This window comes from Solanum verrucosum, unplaced genomic scaffold (genome assembly GCF_900185275.1).
Source record: "Solanum verrucosum unplaced genomic scaffold, falcon-dt-bn FXZP01000103.1, whole genome shotgun sequence".
NCBI classification, from domain to species: Eukaryota; Viridiplantae; Streptophyta; class Magnoliopsida; order Solanales; family Solanaceae; genus Solanum; species Solanum verrucosum.
Window position 1 is genome coordinate 8,288,313 of NW_026020048.1, and position 24,473 is coordinate 8,312,785.

Below are 24,473 nucleotides of genomic sequence, written 5' to 3' on the forward strand. Positions count from 1 at the left end.
AGGATTATAAAACTGAACCTAATAGGATTAGACCCTTAAAATATTACTAAAAATGAATTAAATCTGGTTGGGTAAGGAAAAGACCAAAATACCCTTCTTTATTTTCGGCTAACTTTCCTTAACTGGACAGCCTATCTTCAAAAGGTCATATCTCACTCATCCGACCTCGAAACTTAGCAAACTCAGCGGCGTTGGAAAGATAATTCAAATATCTTTCCTACGGTATCTGGTAGAACACCTAACTCATCCTGATCTAGGAGTTATGGTCATTTGAAGTCGACCCAAAACTGATACTTAACTTAACTTGCAAAATTCCAATTTAATTCTTTTTGAAACTCAAGGTGCTACATCTAGTGACCTTAACACTAAAGAAATTTTAAACTCCTTGGTAAAATCTCACTCACTACGAAGAACGGTTCGAGTCTTAGTTCAAAAATTTTCTGGGGTGTTACACCTTCGAAACTAACTCTCTTGCCTTAAGGTACGAAATGAAACGACCTTTAGGCACTGCTGAACTACTACTCCACTCTATGACTGGCTCATTAGGAATCTGAAACTTGACAACTCGAGTTTTGCAATCTATGGAGGCATAATAGGCATGAAACCAGTCCATACCTAAAATGACATCAAAATCTACCATGTCTAGCTCAACTAGATCAGCTAGGGTGTCTTTGTGATTGATGGAAACAGGACAATCATGATTGACTCTTTCTTCTAAAATAGACTCCCCAACAGGTGTGGAAACATAAAAGGGTTCACAAAGTTTCTCAGGAAGAATCTCGAACTTATTTGCAACATAAGGAGTTACAAAAGACAAACTTGGTCTTGGGTCTAGCAAAGCATAAACATCAAAAGTAAAGACTTTGACCATACCAGTGACAACATCTGGAGAGTTCTCTTGCTCATGGCGACTGGTGATTGCATAGAGGCGGTTTGCTCCTCTGCCAGTACCATAATTAGCTCATCTAGGTGCCGCCCTGTCTGGTGGGGCAACTGATGAAGATTGGGCTCTATTGCCCAGATTTCCACTACCTTGCCTGTTCTTAGGGCAATCATTCATGAAGTGACCCTCTTGACCACACTTAAAATAACCTGTCTGGCCAACACGACATTTACCTGGGTGGGTTTTACCACATCTAGCATTTTCAGAAGTCAAACTACCTCCTTATGCCACACTACCTCGAGACTGTGCTGGTCTAGCCCTGAAGTTCTGCGAATTTTGGCTATTATAGTCACCGTTGTTCCTGGGTGCAGGTGCACTAGCAGATAATGGTGCTGGGCCCTTTTGTTTCTGAAAGAACGAACGATTCACACTGCCCTTCTTGCTTTTATACTCTTTCATGTCCCTCAACTTCTCCTCTTCAACCTGATGTACATAAACTATCAGCCTTGAGATGTCCATGTCGACTATCAGCATCGCAGCCCAGATCTCTTTCCTCGATAAACAACCCAAACCAGCAACAAACAAGCTCATTATGCTCCCCATGTCCTTAACCATCTCAAGAGCATAGCGAGACAGCTGGGTGAACTTCAACCCATACTCATTCACACTCAAGGAATCCTATTTCAGCGTAAGAATTTCTCGTACCTTAGCCTCCTTCAATTCTCGAGGAAAGAAACGCCCCAAGAAGGCTTTTTCGAAACAAGCCCAACTAGCAGATGGTGCATCCTCAGGTCTACTCCCCTTCCACTGAACGAACCATGTTCTAAGAACATCCTTCAGTTGATATGTAGCTAGTTCAACCCTTCCAGCGTCGGCAACATGCATAACCTCAAAAACCTTCTTCAGTTTCTCAACAAAATTTTTCGGATCCTCAGTAGTGACCGAACAAGTGAAACTTGGAGGATTCATTCTCAAAAGTTCACGAAACCTTGAAGTGTCAGCCTCATGTTGCCTTGGTCCTCTTGGCTGCCCAACCTGGTTAGTCACAGCTTGGCTCAGCATTCAGATAGCCTCACAGAATTCAACATTAGTGACCTCGCCTTGAGGTTGCACGTTTGGTGCATTAGGTACCCTTTGCTCTTGTGGTTTAACGTTTCTCCTAGCTGGACGACCTCGTGCTGCTCTTCGTGGAGGCATGGTTATCTGAAACACGTACAAGCACGAATTAGTGGGAAACTTTTAGAGATATACTCTAACACATGAAATGGATATGAATGAGGTGAAGAATTTCCTAAATGTTGTAGCCTCCTAATTATAGATGTGGCGCGCTTAACACCGATAAATAAGACTCTACAGACACTGTTTCATAGACTCCCTAAGACTCATGAACTCTGTGCTCTGATACCAAGTTTGTCACACCCCGAGTTTACACCCTAGGCGAGACTGTCACTCGAAGACCATTGCTGACCCCAAGCGAACCCTTGGCCTGACTTACTTAACTCAGCGAAAGACTTATCTCAACAAAATAAACTCATGTAATAGTTTAAATGATAACATTTTAGCCAAATTGGCAACTTCTGTCTTAAAACAAAGTTTCTGCAAATACATAGATGAGAGACTCATAACTATTGTCTGACTATCTATGAAGCCTCTATAATACTGGGATGGATATTGGGACAGAACCTACAGCATCCTAATAAGAAAAATTAGGAAAGCGAACAAAACAGTCCTTCGAAATGCAAGGAGGCTAACCATTAACTCTAGAATGCTCGACTAGATCAACAGCGCGCTGGATGCTGATCCTAGTTACCTGCGTCTGCATCATAATAAGATGCAGGCCACCTGACATCAGTACATTGAATGTACGAGTATGCGAGTTGGAAAGCTAAACAACAACTTAAGCTTGAAAAGAGTAAGAAGGAACACTTACCTTGGCTCTGTACAACTCATGAATAACTGAACTCAATATAAAGCAATAAGACACATGTAATATATATATAAAACTTATAAAATAGTGTAAATAACTTAGTTCGTTAAAGATAAAGCAATAACAAACTCAACTTTACTTATATATAAAAGTAATATAACTTTTGTGGGAGATTTTTTAACTGACAACCACCACTATGAGCCCTAGTAATGATACAACATTTTACCTCACGTTGCCAAGGACCATCATATACCTCGCCGTGATATATGACCTTACTTAACTTAGTGGATCCACTAGCTTAACTTACGTGATCATCTAAAAAGTATGACCCGTTAAATCCCATGTATGGCTACATGGTTTTTACGGAGAGTTGAGTTAATATGAACTCGCGTCCCCAATTCAGTGCTTAATACTACTCCCAAAATATACTTTAGCTTATAAATGTTTTAAACACCTCTTTCTTTAGTTTGAGATAATTTCTCAAAGTTTAGCCCAAAGGCTCTCTTGGAATCAATGTTCCCTTTACTAAAAACTAGCCCAAAGGCTCTTTTGGAAAACATAGTTCCTTTCTTGCTCAAATGTGAAAACATTTATAAACTTCTTTGGGAATACTTAGTTCGCTAATAACTTTTGAGAAATGAACTCAACTCTTTACTCTTTACTTTACTTGAAACTTGAGCCTTCAAACGAAGTTTAAACGTTTAATAAAGACTCTTGAAAACTTTAAGAAACTTTGTTTTGACTTGCTTCTTAACTTCTAGACTTGACTCTTAATTTCTTTGACTTTGATCTTAACTTTCCTTGAATTGGATTATGGATTCAAGGTTCATGATATCATGTTTACAGATGATTTCATGATGTTTAGATGTACCTTAGAGTGTTTGAAACAACTAGAAAACATAGGAACATCGCTTAGGAACAAGTACAAAAAAGTGGGGAATAAATGGGGAGAACTGGCGTCCCTGGCGCTCTGAGAGGCGCGGGGTGCTAGCCCTCAAACTTCAGAAAAGTTTTTGTGGCGCTCTGACAGGCACGATTCCCAGCCCTTTTTTGCCCAGCAACTTCCGACTTTTCTCTTCCATTTTTCATCTCTAAACTCCACCAACTTCCATAATTCTTTCCCCAAACAGTTAGGATCAATTGTACCCTCAATATACAACCAATCTAACTCAAATAACAACCCAGAAACATGAATCAACTCACCCCCAAGCATCAACAACTCAACCAACAAGAATTCTACAATTTGTTCTTCAACATGTACACAACTCAAAACCAATGGATTGAAACAAGTTGGTGTGTGGGTGAACTAACCCGACACGAAAAGATCTCACATACCTTAATAGGGATCACCCCCGACGAATTCCACTCGCAACCTTGTATGATCTTGACGAAATCTTGCGTCTTTCTTCCCCGTTCTTTCTTCCTTTCTCTCTTCTCCAAGCACTAAGCGTTCTTTAGTTTTTCCAAAATTGATTTAGGTTCTGTTTTTGCTCCTATAAACCCCTAAAAACGAATTAGGAAACTAATTAGAGAAAAGACTACTTTGCCCTTCCCTAAATCCGGATTGAAACTTTCCTCAATCCAACAACCCAACTTTCGAAAGGCATATCTCACTCATACGATGTCGAAATTGTGCAATCTCGGTGGCGTTGGAAATATCTCTCCAAGGGCTTTCCAACCTTATCAAGATCTGCTACTAAATCCTTCTGAGATAGGAGTTTTGGCCGTTAGAAAATGGCCAAAACTCACTTTCTTAACTTAGATAATTTCCAGATTTCCTTATTCTTTCCAAAAATCAATATTTTCATATTTTAAACTCTTTATAGTCGTTTCTAGGTGCGAGATGTTACATCCAACACCGAACATCAAACACCAGTGGGAAAACAAAATTAAAGTAAAATAATTTTGCGTTGTCATCGTAATGGATATGATGTAACTTACATTTGATAAATGATGATGTGTATATATATCAAACGGTTGTGAGAATCAAAATCCTTGGTTCCTTTCTTGGTGATATCTTGTTGGGGTCTGGTACCTTACTGAGTACCCATTCTTTTTCCGTACTCATATTATACTTATTGCACTCTTTTGTGATGGTCTTGATCCATGAAGTAGCAACTACATATCTAACTTACTCTTTCTCATTTTTCTTTCTTTCTAAATTTTGCTTTGTTTTTCTTGGGCATGTGTGAGACAGCAAAGACGAATCCAAAAATTAGAGAAATTTAAGTTTGGTTGTGCTGGAATATTGTATGTGAAAATTTTATAAATGACATATATAAGATTAATAATTTCAAGTTATGACAGTATAATAAAACTTTCAAGTTGTAACAATAAAAAATTTCAGGTTATAACAGTTTATTATATAAAAAAGTTTTAAAATAATAAAAAAAAATTTTTTTTAAAAATAATAAAAAATAAAAACGGAATTAGTTGTAGTAATTAATTTGAATACATTAATGATAATTCATAATTGCCATAAATTTAGGAGATTCAAAACAAAATAAGAATATTTGTTTTTCTTTTTTTACTCTAATCAGTTAAAAGTATTCCAAAAATCAGATTTCTTTTTTTATTCAATTTTTTCTCTCTCCTCGATTTTTTTTTTGTATTTCAAAAATCAGATTTTCTTCTTTTGTTTTACATTGTCAGATTCGTTTCTTCGAATATTCATACAGGTTGGATACTAACTTCATACATTTTTTTATTTTTTTAGTTTTTGTCTTAGAATATGAAGTAAAAAAAAACAATCATACATGAATTGGATACCAATTTTATACAAATTGAATACCAATTCTATGGCACTCGTATTTCATGTAATCTAAATTGTTGTTCATTTGGTTTCCGATTAATATCCAAAACTAAAACTGTTTAATGTTGACAATTGTAATTCATATGTTAAGTTTAACAATGAATATAAATTATTTGGTACTACGTTTGTGAGGTTTTTGTCAAACTAAAGTCCAATAAAAATGTTGATATCCAAATTTTGTATTGTTAGTATCCAACTTGAGAAAACAGTGCATATTATATATAGTTGGAAGAAAACAGTGAATATTATATATCTTCCAAAACTTAAAAAAATAGGAAAAAACAAATATATATCATCCAAAACTTAAAAAGCTTCTAATACTTAAGAGCCTAAGCTCCAATCAACTATCTCAGATTCGATTTTCGTGGTCTTGGTGTAGGACAATTGCTGGTATCCGGGGCATGTTCCTTTGTTATGCGGGATCCACCAAATTTGCTAGCAACAGTTCCAGTTACTTCACTCTCACTAATTGCACCATCATCGTTCTTTGTTTTTTCGTACTGCCATATGATTGTGGCGTACCTTTGACGATGATACTTTGCATCGATATCAATGGAACCCATATTAAAAACTCTATTGCTAATGTATTCAGCAAATAAACATGTGTACGTACCACAATCACTGAAACAAAAATGAAAGAAAAGTAATTTTAAGAAATAAAGTGAAATAATTTTTATGATGAAATCACTAAAAGATAGAAATACATACTTTGAACTTGACTCTTGTTGAGACACATTTGTCAGATGCATGATTTCAAGTATTAAGACAGTTTCATACCAAGATTACTCTTGTTTCATACCACATTCATAAACAGATATTAGTTAGATGACAAACTTCATACAAATATTAAGACAGTTTCATACCAATGTTATTCCTATTTCATACCACATTCATATACAGATATGAGAGATTTTGAATAATAACTTCCCTGCTAAAAGGTGTATCAACTTCATACCAAAATTAAATCAGTTTCATACCAATGTTACGTTAAAACATACTGCATACCACATTCCTAAACCAATATTAAGACATTTTCATACCAATATTATTCATGTTTCATTCCACATTCATAGACATAATGAGAGATTTTGAATGATAATTTTCCTACTAAAAGGTATACCAAGTTCATACCAAAATTGAATAAGTTTCATACAAATGTTAAACATACTACTTACCACATTCATAAACCAATATTAAGTCAGATTCATACCAATCTTAAACATGCTTCATACCTTTTTTGATAAAAATAATAATCATAATAATATCAATTCCATGATAGTAACTATACAGATGTATGGTTATGTCACATCAATTTCATGTCAAACATTAAAACAAAATTCATGCCACAAATAATATACATAAATAAATTGTTATAACAAAAATTCTACTAAATTTAATAATTGAAAAATAAATTAAATAAAATATTTACCCTAATCACTTTTTTGCCTTTTTTTAATATTGGAATTTTGAAGCCTCCTTCATAAATAAACTGAGTTTTCTTCTTCTTTCTTGTAATCTGCTTCTTATTTTTGAGAAGTACCAACTTTTTTTGCTGGAGTTGCATTCTTGTTATGTGGTGGCGTTTGAATCAATATGTTAAACGTCGGAGGCTCTATTCCAACCGTAGAACTCGCTTCTACTAATCTGGGACTCTTTCTAGAAGTATGCTTTGATTCCTTCGACATGTTTTAACGAAAATCTTGAAAACTTGATTCTTAGTATTGTGAAATCGCCCTTTCTTTCTGATTGTAGATTGAATATTTTCTGATTTAGCAGGTGATATTGAGATGTAGAAACGGTTTGAATGGAAGATGATTGATGGGGTGAAAGAGGAATGGATAATTGTTACAATGGAAAATTTTACTTTTTGAAAGTGGGGTGGTGGGTTACTGACTAGAAGAGGCGTTGTGAGATTAGGGGTGTGGTCTGATCTGTAAAAGTAAAAAAGGAACAAGAATCAAGGTAAATTTCCTATAAATGTGTAAAAGATAATTATGGTAGATTATTTATTTATATCATTTAATAATAAATATAGAATAATAAAATCTATTTATTTAATAAAGTAAAATTTTAATTAATTTTTAAATAAAATGTGATCTGTTATAGCCCGTAATTAAACTGTTATAAGTAAGAATATTTTAAAAGTAGCTTTAAAACCCGTAATATTGTCTCTTAAATACATAGTTAGCGCGCTAGAACTGAAAATAGTGCGTTCAGTTGAACTCGAAATAGATCATCTTGTGGATTGTGGGAACAAAAGCCTGAATAATAGAAGCTCATGCCTAAGAGATATGCTAAAAAATCAAAGCATATTTTGGTTATCAAGAAGAGTAACGTGTGGGTATATGGTGGAAAATCAAAACATATATATTCCAACGTTTTTGCTCGAGGTCGAATAAAGGTATAATTAAACCTTTGTAAAAAGCAAAGGCTCCAAAAGGACAAGCGTGATTGGAAGTGATGATTTATTCGAAATCGATTATGATTAGACCTTAATTAACATCATTTGATTAATTACTGGTTTATTTAGCATTTGAATGGAATCTTTAATTATTAAGCCAACAATACTACTTTATCCTGAGTGTATAATTTTTTTTTTAAAAAAGAAGAAAATCACTCTATGAAATAATTTATGATTGTTTTCACCTGTATAAAGTTAGAATATACTTTTATAATCTGCGCTTCTTATTTCTTCTCTGACTTTAGGCTATGCAAATAGGCTTTGGAGCTTTCATTTGATAGAGAAAAAAAGAAAAAGCAGTCTTAACTCTTAAGTATTTCTTTTCGGGGATAATATTAAAATATAAGTTCATGATTATCTTTTTTTTTTTGGACAAATTATAGAAATACACACCTTTTGTTTCATTTATTTCCATTATCCCCTATTACTTTGAAAATCTCCAAAATCTCATATTTCTTTAATGTATCTGAGCTGCATATTAATGTATCTGAGTCAGTATTTAATGTATCCGAGCTATTTGTTAATGTATCTGAACTACATATTAATGTATCCGAGCCAATATTTAATGTATCCGAGCTACATATATTATGTATCCAAGCTAGTTTTTAGTGTATCCGAGCTACATATTAATGTATCCGAGACAGTATTTTATGTATCCGAGCTACAATTATTGTATCCGATTTTTTTAATTTTTAAGGAATTAATGTAATTAGAAACTTATTAGGGATAGATTGTAATTTCATATTAAAACTATGGGATTTATGTAATTGACCCTTTTTTTTTAATCTTTATTTTGATACTTACTCACGGGCCTCTTGATCAATACTCTTTTTCCCAGTTCCTTTCTAGAATTTGTTTTTGTGGAATATGACTTTTATTATTTGTTTTCCTTAAATCATTTGGAACTCTCTTGTTATGATGAATCATTAAAATCTCAGATTCATATTAGAACTATGATGATTCAACTAAAAAAAAAAGAATAGTTAAAAATTCAAAGATAGGTTATAAGTGTAAAATTGTATGAGCCCAGGTTGTCACTTTGAGATTTGGGCAAAGCCCAAATGAGTACATGAATGACTGGGTCCAGGTACAAAAAAATATGAGATGGAATAAGGTCAAACCGTTGGCAAATATTATTTTTTGATGTCGGGGGATTTGACTTGACCCTTACCATGTATATTCTTAAGGGAGATCCAACTTTGAAAATTTTAACATCATACAACCATTTATACGCGATCTAGATCTATCTTCAATTAGTACTGCTTCCTCGGTTTCAAAATGAGTGTTGCTTTTGCTCATTCATTAAGAAGAAGAATAAATCTAAGATATAATTTATAAAGTTACCCTTATTTATAAATAAATGTTTGTTGAAAATTAAACACTATTAGAAGAAATAATTCTTTAACTTAAGAGTATGTATAGTCGTAAACACAAAGATATATATATATACCATCAAATCTCTTTAAATTGATGTCCTTTGTTCAAATATTTTTTTTCCTATAACAAAATATTATTACAAAAAATATACAATATAACTGATAAATTGATTAAAATCATGAGATTAGTACATTACTAAGCATACATATTTTTGAGAGTTTTTTTTTTTGTAGTGTTGATAAATGAGGAAAATAATTCATGAATTAATGAGTATTAAGTAGTACTTATATGTGATAAAACCACTGTAACATCTCGCACCTAGAAACGACTATAAAGAGTTTAAAATATGAAAGTATTGATTTTTGGAAAAGATAAGGAAATCTGGAAATTGTCTAAGTTAAGAAAGTGAGTTTTGGCCATTTTCAAACGGCCATAACTCCTAGCTCAGGAGGAGTTAGGAACAACTCTTGATATGGTTGGAAAGCCTTGGAGAGATCTTTCCAATGCCGCCGAGATTGCACGATTTCGACATCGTATGAGTGAGATATGTCTTTAGGAAGTTGGGTTGTTGGATTGAGGAAAGTCCAATCCGGTTTTAGGGAAGGGCAAAGTAGTCTTTTCTCTAATTAATTTCCTAATTTGATTTTAGGGATTTATTGGGGTAAAAACATGACTTAGTCAGTTTGGAGAATTGAGAAATACGCTTAGGGCTTAGAGAAGAGAGAAAAGAAGAAAGAAAGGGAGAAAAAGGCAAGAATTCGTCAAGATCATCCAAGCTTGCGAGTGGAATTCGTCGGGGGTAATCCCTATTAAGGTATTTGAGATCTTTTCGTGTTGGGTTAGTTCACCCACACACCAACTTGTTTCAATCCAATTGTTTTGAGTTGTTTACATGTTGAAGAAGTAAGGTTATTGAAGAACAAATTGTAGATTTTTTGTTGGTTGAGTTGTTGATGTTTGGGGGTGAGTTGATTCATGTTTCCGAGTTATTTTTCGAGTTAGATTGGTTGTATATCGAGAGTACAATGGATCCTAAGTGTTTGGGGAAGGAACTATGGAAGTTAGGGAGGTTTAGAGAGGAAGAACGAAAGAGAAAAGTCGGAAGTTACTGTGCAAAAGGGCTGGGAGTCGCGCCTGCTAGAGCGCCACAAAAACTTCTCTGAAGTTTGGCCTCTGGCATGTCGCGCCAGCCAGAGCACCAACCAGACTTCTCTGAAGTTTGAGGGCAGAGCGACAGGGATGCCATCTCTCCTCATTCGTTCCCCACCTTTTCGTACTTGTTCCCAAGCAATGTACCTATGTTTTCGAGTTGTTTCCAACACTCTAAGGTACATCTAAACAGCATGAAATCATCCATAAACATGATATCATGAACCTTGAATCCATAATCCAATTCAAGGAAAGTTAAGATCAAAGTCAAAGAAGTTAAGAGTCAAAGTCTAGAAGTTAAGAAGCAAGTCAAAGCCAAGTTTCTTAAAGTTTTCAAGAGTCTTTAACAAACGTTTTAACTTCGTTTTTAGGCTCAAGTGTCAAGTTAAGCAAAGAGTAAAGAGTTGAGTTCATTTCTCAAAAAGCTATAAGGGGACTAAGTATTCCCAAAGAGTTTATAAATGTTTTCACATTTGAGCAAGAAAGGGAACATCGATTCCAAGAGAGCTTTTAAGCTAAGTTTTGAGTAATTATCTCAATTCAAAGAAAGAGTTTTGTTTTTACAAACATATGAGCTAAGTATATTTTGGGAGTAGTATTGAGCACCGATGTGGGGATGCGAGTTCATATTAACTCAAGTCTCCATAAACCGTGTAGCCATCATGGGTAGTAAATAATCATACTTTTTAGATGACTCCTTAAGATGCTTTTAGCATAGACTAGTGGATCCACTAAGTTAAGCGTTCTATATGACGACAAAGTATAGGACAGTTTTGGCAGCGTGGACAAGACGATGTATCACCACTTAGGCTCATAATGGTGGTTGTCGGTTAGAGAATCTCCCACTAAAGTTATATTACTTTTATATATTAGTAAAGTTGAGTTTGTTATTGCTTTATCCTTAACGAACTAAGTTGTTTACACTATTTTACAAGATTTATATATATTGCATGTGTCTTATTGCTTTATATTGAGTTCAGTTATTCATGAGTTAAACAGAGCGAAGGTAAGTGTTCATTTGTACTCCTTTCAAGCTTAAGTTGTGGTTTAGCATTCCAACTCGCATACTCGTACATTCAATGTACTGATGTCAGTTGGCTTGCATCCTATTATGATGCAGACGCAGGTAACCAGGATCAGCATCCAGCACGCCGTTGATTCAGTTGAGCACTCCAGAGTCAGTGTTGAGCCTCATTGCATTCCGGAGGACTCTTTTATTTCGCTTTCCTAGTTTTTTTCTTTATTATGATGTTGTGGGGTGTGTCCCAACATCCATCTCAGTATTATAGAGGCTTCATAGACAGTTAGACAGTTAGTAGTTCAGTTGTCTTTACATTATCATTCAGATGTTGTTTAAAGACTGAGTTGCCACTTTGGCTAAACTATTATTTCTCAAGTTATGTAGGAGTTATATTTTCTTATGTTTAAGTCTTCCGCTGAGTTCAGAAAGCCAGGCCAAGGGTTCGCTTGGAGCCAACAATGGTCTTCGAGTGTCGGCCACGTCCAGGGTGTAGGCTCAGGGCGTGACAACCACCTGAAGCTTCTTTTGTAAAACCAAAACTGTCTCCTACCTGACATCATCAAACAGAAGATGGAACTAATTAACTAAAAAAATTAAGGAAAAATCTTGGCGAGAAAATTTGACCAGAATGGTAAAATAACATATTTCACACTATATTATTTTACTTTTTTTAACATTTTTACCTATTTAACTTTAATACCTTTTAATTAAAAAATGGAAAAACGATCAATTTATTTTAAAATAAAAAAAATATTCTTGACTTATTAAATTTCTGATTAAATTTTCTGACCATTTAGCATTACCCATAAATAAATTTGGATATATCATATGTGAGTTCCAAAAAAAGCATATCTTCTTAAACTTGGTAGACTTTGAATTCCATGTGCCTTGTTCCACTATACATCACTCTTCGCATCACAAACTTAGTACTTTAATTTCCTCTTAGTTTTTATTTGTCTATTATACTAAAAACAGTTATCCGCCAATATTTATTTAGTTTGAAAAATTAAAAGATAACTTTTTTTTTGTGTTTATTTTATCTTTAATATTAAATACTACTATTCAGTATCTAGCATGTTTGAGTTTGGGTGAATTAATTGACAGATCATTAATTCATCAATTTAATAATTCAATTTTACTACTTAACTCATTCCATTATTTACTACTTATTTCAAAATATTTTGATCCGTTCAGATTTATTTGGCAACCCTAATACACAAATACATGCACCTGCAGGGTTTGTTGAGTCAGAACAGAAGTAGTGGACATTTTTTTAATAAAAAGTAACAGGAAGTTGATAATAGCTTTCTTCTTGGTCTTTGAAAGATCTATCATTTGCTGATGATTGACACCTGTCTTATTGGTCATTGGAGGTATAAAATGGATCGAATTTCCCCTTTAGTTAACTACTATTATTGTTCGAATCTCATTGGTTTAATCACAATATAACAGTGTTCACGTGGCCTTGGCCAATGCCAATTCGACAAATCACCCTCACCATTTTACGATACTTATCTCCAAATTTCTCTAAACTAAAAGGATTAATTATCTTCAAAGCTACGGGTAAATATTGTAAATTGGTCCATAGGCGCTCAAAGGCATGACTAAGCTTGCCATACTTTATCATTTTTCATACTTATTCCGTTAAATTATTTTCTCTGATTTAATTGTTGGGTTAAAAATATTCTTAGTACATCATATTATTAGTTTTGATTCAAATCCCTACAATTTACTCTAACATGTCTCGATACTATTAAGAATATTTAAGATTTTATAAGCAACTCTTTTTTCTTTACAACTATTAATATTAAATTTTATTCGCACACCCAACAATACTAGTTGAGATTTTATTAGGGTTTGATGGTAGAAATTTGGAAAGCAGAAAAATGTAGAGGATCAAAGTAGTATAAGTAATTAGTACGATTTTGCTTATAATAATAAGGTGGAGATATAAATAATGAAATATATAGGCGTGCACTCCATATATGTACTTGCATTTCTTCTTGATTGTCGAATCCTCCAATATCCTTCACGTGTTTGTCGACCCCATTTTGTTTTTATGTCTCTTCCAACAAACTTGAAAGGGTTAGAAATATAACACAATCTAAGGGTTAATTTTAGTGTAATTAACCCTTTAATCAAACATCAAATCAAACCTTATGTCTTTCTTTTGTTTCTGAATCCTCCATCCTTCACGTGTTTGTCGACCCCATTTTGTTTTTGTCTCTTCCAACAAACTTGAAAGGGTTAGAAATATAACAGAATTTAAGGGTTAATTTTAGTGTAATTAACCCTTTAATTAAACAGCAAATCAAACCATATGTCTTTCTTTAATTTGTTTCTATTTCAAACTAACCTAATCTATCAGCATCATGCATGTGTTTGCTTGACATGTGGACAGAAAATCCTCGATTAATTGAATCCCACAACAGGCATAATGCGTGGGCAAAAACTTGGAGCATATGCATATTGATTAAATGGTTGAACTCCTTGTAAAAAAAACTTACCTACATTCTTCCATAACGACTTGACTGCGAAATCACTTTCTTTTACGTATAAATTAAGGAAAAGAATATAGAAAACAAAGAAAGTTACTGACTTGACATGATATCTCTTCCACTCAAATTTCTAATGTAACTAGCTAGCTCCTTGTGCATGCCATGATTTTAGGAAAACTATTAGGCGTTAAAAAAAAGTATATAAATAAAAATAAAGAAAAGGGAGATATTAGTAAAAATTTACCTTTTTTGACAGGGAGGTAAAAGAAGCAAGGTCACGTGAAAATTCTCGAAAGTAACCAAAGAGTCTAGCTGTTTATCAATATCCAAAAGCCTATAAATGAGAGAGATCTCTGATATTTTATTTTTTTTTACCTTAAAAGGGTTTTCTTTTATGGATATAGTTTAAGGTTACTAAAATGGGAAAATGATTTTACCCCATTTAGAATTATTAGGGAACTCTTGGATTCCCCACGCGTCAGTAAATCATACGCGACGGCGCTATTAAAAAATAGTACCACTTATCAACTTAAAATATATTTACCAAAACAATAAACTATAATTAAATAAAAAAACACATACATTTTAAGTTGTTCCCAAAAACCAAAAGCTTATAAAAGGCTCCTTCCTGATTATGATGTTACTCACACTCTTTAGAAGACTTTGATTTCATTTCTAAAGCCCTCAACAATTAATCCAAGTAAGTTTTTTTTCTTCTTCTTCTTCTTTAGTTTTTAAAGATCTAATAGATATTGTAATTGATCTCTTCATTAATTCATTATAGATCCAAGCAAAACCCTAGATGGGAAGGGGAAAGATAGTGATCCGAAGGATCGATAACTCAACGAACAGGCAAGTTACTTTCTCAAAGAGAAGGAATGGATTGTTGAAGAAAGCTAAGGAGCTAGCGATTCTTTGCGATGCTGAAGTTGGATTGATTATTTTCTCTAGTACTGGAAAGCTCTATGAGTTTTCTAACACCAGGTATTTATAATATTTACAAGTTTTTTTCTACTAGTAATAATTTGTAGATGTGCTATATTGGAAAGTATTAGCTAGGCAATAATGTCACGAGTCTGTTTTAATTTTGACTTTTCTTGGTCATTGTAATTTGATGAATATAGCTAATAATAAGATATTTGCTCAGCATTTTTTATTTTTGTTGATAAATCACTAAACAAAAGAAGTAAAGTAAAGAAAAGTAACCATTGCGTGAGAATATTTAGTATATACAGTATCGACTCTTGGACTGTTTCATAGCATCGAGCATTTAAGAATTATAATATGAAGATCCAACCTTTATTTTGTTTTAATTGACAGTTTTTGGTTATGATATATATACCATGAGCTAATAATTAAGTTCTACAGAAAGAATATTAGAGCTTATTATATGATTATCCCATGAATTAAACAATACACATATTGGAACTCTTCGAGACATGATCTTATGTGATTTAATTAATTAAGTCGTTCATAAGCAGAATTAACACTAGTCGTCGTATACTGATTAATATATATAATTGAATGATGCTGATTTTTTTCTTTCAATTGCTTCTAGGATATTACAGCGTAATACCCTTCCCTTTTCTTCCTTAATTACATTTTATCTTTATGCTAATTGTTAAAAATAAAAAAAATCTAGCATGAAAAGTACACAAGAGTTCAACAGAATTTAGTAATTTTGATCCAAATTCGTGTAATTATGTTGAGGAATTCACGGACTATTATACATATTTAATTATAATGTTCATAAATTTTAAATTATAAATCCGTCTCTAAATTTTACCCGGGTCTCTTTTAGAAAGGCAGATATAGTAGGTTGGACACACTGGTTTGTGGGTCATGATGATATTATCCAAACTAAAATAGTAATGCTGGGGTAAAATGAATGCATATCATATTATTGTACCAAGCACAATATGAAGTTTATTATGCATAAATTGCTATAGTTTTATGTATCATATGAGGTCGGATATTGCTATCATTGTGTGAAAATTATCAAGATATTCTCATAATCACAATAGTGATATATCATTGAAAAGAAGTAGTAATAATGGTATAAGACACCATCTTTTTACCTTATTTTATAACAATAATAAAACGAGCAATAGACTTGCTTAAACAGCGAAAGAATATTTCATGAAGCTAGCTAGTTGAATAACTTTTGTATATAAATAATGATGACAAGTCAAAGTCTGACTGATGGAGAGTGATTTGAGTTTGAGTTTAATATATATAAAAAAATGTATTGCTCATTTTTAATGGAATTTGAGTTTATTGCTTTAGCATGGTGCAGGTAGAGTAGAGAGGCTATACACTACAAAAAAAATTCAAATTGTCAACAGATTTTACTAAAAACTGAAGTTGGTTAATATTCTACTAACAAATTACCAACATATTTCTAATTGAATTATATTTTAAAACTTAACAATGAAATTCTAACAGATTACCAACCAAAGTCTTACTAACTAAGTATTTTAGTTGGTAACTACGGCGGGAAAAAATGGCGCCAAATTTAGCAACATTCTATCAATGGATTACCAACTAAAATATTGCTAACGCACACCTTTTGTTGGTAATATTATCAACGAAGTATATATCGGTTGGTAAATATGACAAAAAAATTGTTTATATAATTATTTATTAACATATTACCAATTAATTACTAACCAAACATTTACTAATGGTAAGATTGTGTTGCTAAATTTACCAACCAAATATAAATGTGTTGGTAAATTAGTAACGAAATGTAATTTGTTGGTAAACTTGCCAACCAATATCCAATTAGTTAAAAAATTTGCTGACGAATAAAGATTGTAGTTAGTAAATTGCTAACACCATTAAAATAGTTGGTAATATGCCAACCGATCATTAATCCATTGGTAAACTTTACCAACATATTAATTATTAGTTGGTAATATTACACATGAATGTTTAGTTGAATAGTAACTATTACCAACTGTGATAAAATTTATTGGTAAATTATTAATTACTAACTTATATTTGAATAGTTGATAAATTTACCAATTGAAGTTAAATTTTTTGGTAAATCAGCGTCTAATGTTGAGACTTTTTGTGTCGTTAGGCGTTTTAACTTTTAAATTTTAGCCAAAACTTGACTTTGGTCAATATTTTTGATAAACGTGCTAAGATTAGAACTTTGTCAGTGTGATTAGTTTCGAAAGGTCATTTTTGATCTAACAGGAAGGTTGGTTCAAGTTTTGAGGCTTCCGTTTTTTGTTTGTGCCGTTAGGTGTTTTAAATCTTATGTTTTGGTCAAAATTTGACTTTGGCCAATATTTTTGTGAACGTGCTCAGATGAGAATTCCATCAGCTTAATTAACTCTAAAGGTCATTTTTTATCTAATAAAATGGTTGGTTCGGATTTTGAGGTTTTCATTTTTAGTGTGTGCCGTTAGGTGTTTTAACTTAAAAATTTTGGCCAAAATTTAACTTCGGTCAATATATTTGATAAAGGTGCTCAGATGAGAATTTCGTTAGTGCAGTTAGATGCGGAAGGTCATTTTTGATGTAATAGGATAGATGGTTCGGGTTTTGAGGCTTCCGTTTTTAGTTTGTGTCGTTAGGCATTTTAACTTTTAAGTTTTGGCCAAATTTTCACTTTAGTCAATATTTTTGGTAATCGTGCTCGAATTGAAATTTTGTCACCGCGGTTAGTCATATAAGTTCAGTTTTGGTCTCATAGGATGGTTGGTTCGGGTTTTGAGACGTTTATTTTCAGTTTGTGTCGTTAAGCGTTTTAACTTTTGGCTAAAATTTGAATCAAGTCAATTTTTTTGAGAAACATGCTCAAATTTGAATTTCATCAGTGCGGTTAGCTCTGAAATGTCATTTTTCGTCTAATAGGATGGTTGGTTTGAATTTTGTTAGGCGTTTTAACTTTTAACTTTTGGCCAAAATACGACTTTGCTTAACATTTTTTGTAAACGTGCTCTGATGAGAATTTCGTCAGCACGATTAGCTTCGGAAGGTCATTTTTATATCTAATAGGATGGTTGGTTCAGGTTTTGAGGCTTCCATTTTCAGTTTGTGCTGCAATATTTTTGGTAAGCGTTCTCAAATTAAATTTTTTGATATAATGATATGTGTCATATTGAGATTAATTTAACTTGTTATCATAGATTTTGCATTGTTTAATTCAAATATGATTTATAAAAATATTTTTGAATTTATATTCGTGTTCTTAGATTTTTAAATGCAATAAATTAATAAATATTTTACTATTGAATAATCATTCAGTTAATAATATTTTGAACATATTGTCAATCAATTACTAACATTGAACATGAATGATATATTACCAACAAACTAACAATCAATTAGTAAATTTATTAGAAAAACAAATAATCATACTAACATATTTAAAATTTATTACCAACAAGGGTTGTAGTGAAGTGGTAAGTACTCCTTCATCCTTAACAAAGAGGTCTTGGGAAACCAAAAATAAAGTATTTAAAATTTATTGGTAAATTACCAACATAAATTTTCTGCTACTAAAATTGCCAACACATTACCAATGTATCTGGAAAAGTTTATTATCAGTCATTTGTTGCTATAATTACCAATAGAATCTGTTGCTATAATTACCAATGGAATCGAATAATGAAAAAAAAATTTACTAACGAATTGAAAAGGTTAGTAAAGGTACTAACGATATACTAACAAAAAACTAGTTGGTGAATTTACTAACGGAAATTTCAGGGTCATGTTTCAAAATTTTGTAACAACATCTTTGGGTGTTTACCAACTGATTTTTGGTTGGTAATTTTACCAATAAATTAAAATCAGTTGGTAATATTTACCGATGAGCCTTTTAGCAACGGATTAATATAAGTTGACATTTGATTGGTAACTCAATTTGCCAACCAATTTGATCAATTTACCAACGAATTTTTTATTGGTAATTGGGATTCTTTTTGTAGCTAAGTGCAAAGATATGTAGTACAACTTAATATAAAGTTGCCAAAATAAATCTTGGCATATCTTTATATGACATTAATACTCAAAGACGATTGATTATTAATGAACTTATTAGAACTATTGTTTAGTAGGGACTAAAGAAATTTTTACTGACTCGTCGACTAAAGGACTCTCAAGATCCCACTGATACAATTTTGAAACAAACATTAATTTTGATAATGTCTCGAAAAGTTTATATATACAACTAGTAGGTTTAAGTTGAAGCTATACCTAGTGACTATTTGATTATGCCTTGGATAACTATACCAACTACTAATTAAGTGGAAGATTATAGTGTAGTTAGTGAAAGGCGGCCCTCGGAGCAATGATAAAGTTTTCTTTGTGTGGCATATAGATTACAGAAGCAATTATTAATACTTGCAAAAGAATAAATTTTATGCATCACACTTCTAAAATTTTTTAGACCGTATATAAATACAAAATGCTTCATGCATCAACTATATATAGGGTAGTTAGGGAGAGGAACAAATAAAGAAGTGTTGTACAAGTTGTAGCAAAATATTTGGAGAAAAGTCAAAGTTTTTTATCATATTAAATGTAAGAAATTAAATATAATTTATTTGATCCATCTTTTAAAATTTTCAAATTATGTAATTACTTTTTGTCTTGTTCTATATTTGTAACATATGGCCTCCATATTTAAGAGAGATACTAGAAGCTGCTTCCCTCTTTGCCATAGGATGGCATGATCTGTTATAGAACTATCATAATTTGCTTTGAAATTTTTTTCATGATATACTTTGTCTTTTAAGTTCTAAAACTCCACCATCTTTGAATTTTTATTTTCATTGCTTGTAGGACATGTTTGATGAGGATCATTCTTCCTCATATTGAGTGAACTTTTGCTTTGTCATGATCTATTAAGTACCTTATTGTCATCCATGCTATCAAAGTATACAATTCATTTCCTTCACTTGACTATAGAAATAGGACAACACAGGTAGACAAATTAATTCTAAAAAATTGCCCATGAAACTAGTGACTTTTCTCATTCTGTTGATCCTAGATGGAGCAAACCTTTGGAGTTCGGAGCCAAAAGGGCCACAAATTTTTTCGAAAATTCCAAAAGGGCAACTAAATTATTTATCAAATTAAAAGGATAACTAATTTTAACGGTGTTTAAATCAGGGTTTTCGCCGCAAGGCGCAGAAATCCATGTGCCTTACAAGGCTATGGCAACTTTTAGCCTTACAAGGCGCAAAAAAAAAAATCGTTTTCTGAATTGTGTAAAATTTGCCAATCAAGTTCCATTTTAGCATATGAATTTAAACTAAAAATTCGGAAAAAAAAAAGTAAAACAAAAAACAAAAAAAGTCTCAAGTATACAGTGTTGTTTTCACCTGTCACAAGTCAAGCCTCTTGCACCTTGTTTCATTATATTTTCTGAATCAAATCAACATTGTAGTTTCGCATGACATATTTTTACAATGTTGAATTAAATCAATACTGTAAAAGTTTCACGCGGTATAAGTTTCAACGAAAAAATAAAATAAAATACTTCAATTAGTAGTAAAAATTTATTAGATAAAGTGAATAAAAATAATTTAATAAATACTATATTAAAATTACAAATAAATAATTTTTTTTAAAAAATAATTAAAAAGTATATATATAAAAAGCATAAACTAAAAATTTGAAAAGTATTCCCACGCCCATACTTTTTTTTCCCGAATTTTTAGTATAAATTCATATGCTAAAATGGAATTCGATTCGCAAATTTTTACTCAATTCAGAAAATGATTTTTTTTTTAAAAAAAAAACAGCCTGCAAAACGCAGGTGGGCCTGCGCCTTGTAAGGCTTAAAGCTGCCATAGCCTTGTAAGACGCATGGATTTATGCGCCTTGCGGCGAAAACCCTGATTTAAACGTCATTAAAATTTGTTGCCCTTTTGGTTTGATAAATAATTTAGTTATCCTTTTGAAATTTTCAAAAAAATTTGTTGCCCTTTTGGTTGCGGACTCCAAACCTTTGGATTAGTAATGAAAAAGCTCACTACTCAATTTTTATACAAAAAAATTCTCAATATTCTTACTATTTTGATGCATATATAACAAAGTCTCATGGATTTATTATTCCCATCAATAAAAATACTGTTTCATTTGCATATCTTAATTAATTAGTTTGAGGACCTCTTGAGTTTATGGTGAAAACTGTGAAATCATGGCATTGACATAGAAATTTAAGCATTTGCTCCTAAAATACAGAGGGAAGGAGAGAGGGAATCCTCTTATTTCAAACCCTAACTATTAATAACGAAAAATCATGAGATAACCAATTTTTTAATAATAGTAATTCATAAGCATGAAGTAAACAAGATGATCATCACAGAGTATATAATATACTCTATAATGATATAACATAATGATCTTCATGTATGATGTTTTGCTTTATTTTCTCCCAACTTTCAACAGCCATAAAAATTACATATGCAATTTGTTAGTACAATGACAGTGTAAAAAACATTTATAACAATAATAAATTAACCATTTAATATTAACGTATATATTAAATTTTGAAGAAATAGCTGACATTGGGAGTAAATATATATGACAGCATGAAATCAGTTATTGAACGATACACCAAAACGAAGGACGATTGTCAGCAATTGCATAATCCAGTGCCAGAACTCAAGGTAATATTCAATCAACAAATAATCGTCTGAATTGACTGTTTTCATTTATTTTTAGCCGGAATGGATACATGATAAATTATTTCGTTTGTACTATTCTACGTACCTTCATATTCCTATAGCTTGTAATCATAAATGTATATATAGGCAATAGCAACAACATGAATTCTCAGGTAAATAGCTTGGTATATATTCTTGTAATGAATCTCAGGTAAATAACTTTGGAAGCATAAATTTAATTTGAACCTTAAAACGATCATTTGAATTACTGCAATATAATATTGGCCAAATTCAGGCTTTTTTTACACTATTGTGCAGGTTATTTGAAATGTAAAATCCTGCAAACTAAAATCTAGAAAAGAAAGTATACTATTTATTATTCAAAATCTGTATATAGCCTGAGTAAATTGTGCTTGCTATAGCTGTGGCAGAGGGAGGCAGAGATCTTGCGGCAACAACTACAGGATCTGCAAGGGAATCAACGGTAATGTTTACTCGTTAAAACATGCTTTTACTTTACAATATATAGCATCAAAACAGGCTTACGAACCAATTCATACATCAGGATTTTCAAGGCAATAGCATCTTATTTTTGGTCTGTACTTGAACAAATATATATACCAGATAAATTTATGGACTCATGGAATTCAATGTTTGCACATGAGTTTAACAAATTGCACTGACTATTATTATTCAATAGGCAATTATTGGGAGAGGAGGTAAGTGGTTTGGGCGTAAAAGAACTAACAGATCTGGAGAATCAACTGGAAATGAGCTTAAAGGGAATCCGTATGAAAAAGGTCAGCAATCAATCCGATGATACTATCAACTAATTAGTCTTTGGAACTAAACATTTTCTGACTTTATAGGAGCAAATATTGAAGGATGAAATTCAAGAGCTAACTCGAAAGGTACTATAGCAGCATTCATCATGTGATATGATTAGATCAGAAATCGAAAAATTGATCTGAGAACTCGTGATCATATTCCTATTGAATTTATGCAGGGGAGCATAATACATCAAGAAAATTTGGAACTCTACAAGAAGGTAAATCTCATTCGACAAGAAAATGCAGAATTGTATAAAAAGTTAGCAGTACTTGAGTTTCCTTGCATAATTACATAGTTAAAGCTAATACTGCAAAAAAGATAACTTTATTCTTTCAGGCTTATGGTACAAGAGATGCTCATGCAGTGAATGGAAACATCAACTATATATATCCGTATCGCTTTACAGTGAGTAGAGAAGTTCAGGCCCCCATCCATCTGCAGCTAAGCCAGCCTGAGACACAAAATTTTGAGATGCAAGTAGGAACATCTGATTCAAGGTACGTAAGACGTCAATTATAGTTTTAAGTTTTGTGCACTAATAATGTAATAGATTTTTATAGGACTTTTGCTACTGTAAACCTCTGTTTAAGAGAGTTGACGTTAATAATATATTAACAAGCTGGATTTTATCTAGTCACAGAGATTCAGAACTTTCTCAAACAAGTTCCCAGCAATTCTCTGAATGAATTGCAAAATTCAGCAATCATAAGCCGGTTTAGACCTGAGTGTTGAGCCTGACTTTCCAATTAATTGTCCAGTAACTCAATCCAAAACTAGGGACCTTAACAACTAGCATGGTTACAAACCATTCATTTCCTACAAGACAATTATTGATATTTTGACCTTTTTACAGGTAGGTGTCAATGATGGCAGTAAGGATCAATGACTTAACAACCTAAACTACAGGGCAGCAGAAGAGGAGAAATAACTAAAAGAAGGATTGCAGTGTTTCTATATATATATATATATATATATATATATATATATATATATATATCTATATATATATACTAGTTTTTTGACACGTGCGTTGCACGTGATTACCAATTTCAAAAATATATGTTATAGTAAATAGTATTGCTTATTTAAGCGAAGATTTGAATAATAAGATTAGCAAAAAATAATACTCCCTCCGTTTCAAAAAGAGCTATCTAGTTTGACTTGACACGGAGTTTAAGAAATAAAGATGACTTTTGAAAAAAATTATTAGTTAAATGCAATTATGTATACATTTATTTCAATTTGATGAGGTTCAATCATGTAATCAGTCTTATCTCACTAATGTTACCTTATAGATAATATTTGTTTTGTATTTTTCTTGTCATCTAACCAGATGTGCTTTGCATATGTATTTTACGTTAAATAGTTTAGATGTCATATGAACATGTGAAGAGAACAACTACATTTTAAAATTAAATTATTTTCCTCAAGTACTCGAGGTTATGGAATGTACCCTCTTAGGATAGAACGACTTACTTCATCAGAATAGTGGTACTTCATATTCTGCTAAACTTCGAATTCACTCAACGACAATATATTACACAAAAAAAAAATTGCAAGAAGAATAGTAGAAGATTAGAAAAAATTGTGGTTGGAAAATGAGAGGAAATCCCTCTATTTATAGTAACAAAGGGTAGTATGAACAAATATTTTTTGTGTCTTATCTGAAAAATCATGACCTTTCCGAGAAGTCACAACACTTCGAAAAAGTCACAACCTAATGAAAAAGTCACAATTCTTTGGAAAAGTCACAACTTATTGAAAAAGTCACAACTCTTTGAAAAAGTTACAACTCTTTGGAAAAGTCACAACTCAGCAAAAAATCACAACCCTTTGAAAAAAGTCACAACTTATTAGAAAAGTCACAACTCATCGAAAATGTC

At 32.2% G+C, this 24,473-nt stretch overlaps 1 protein-coding gene across 1 annotated transcript; it reads left to right on the forward strand.

Annotated features, from left to right (window-relative positions):
- Positions 1-14,920: 14,920 nt before the first annotated feature.
- Positions 14,921-23,276, forward strand: LOC125822062 (MADS-box transcription factor 23-like). The gene is made up of 8 exons (XM_049501434.1): positions 14,921-15,112; positions 21,684-21,762; positions 22,182-22,243; positions 22,460-22,559; positions 22,629-22,670; positions 22,766-22,807; positions 22,927-23,087; positions 23,225-23,276. Exons 1-8 carry the CDS (start codon positions 14,931-14,933, stop codon positions 23,274-23,276), a joined length of 720 nt encoding a protein of 239 aa, XP_049357391.1. The 5' UTR covers positions 14,921-14,930.
- Positions 23,277-24,473: the final 1,197 nt, after the last annotated feature.

Coding starts and splice junctions, on each gene's coding strand:
- LOC125822062 (XM_049501434.1), top strand. CDS start 14,931: ATGGGAAGGGGAAAGATAGTGATCCGAAGGATCGATAACTCAACGAAC. Junction 22,244..22,459: donor GATCTGCAAGGGAATCAACG/GTAATGTTTACT, acceptor ATTATTCAATAG/GCAATTATTGGGAGAGGAGG. Junction 22,671..22,765: donor TTCAAGAGCTAACTCGAAAG/GTACTATAGCAG, acceptor GAATTTATGCAG/GGGAGCATAATACATCAAGA.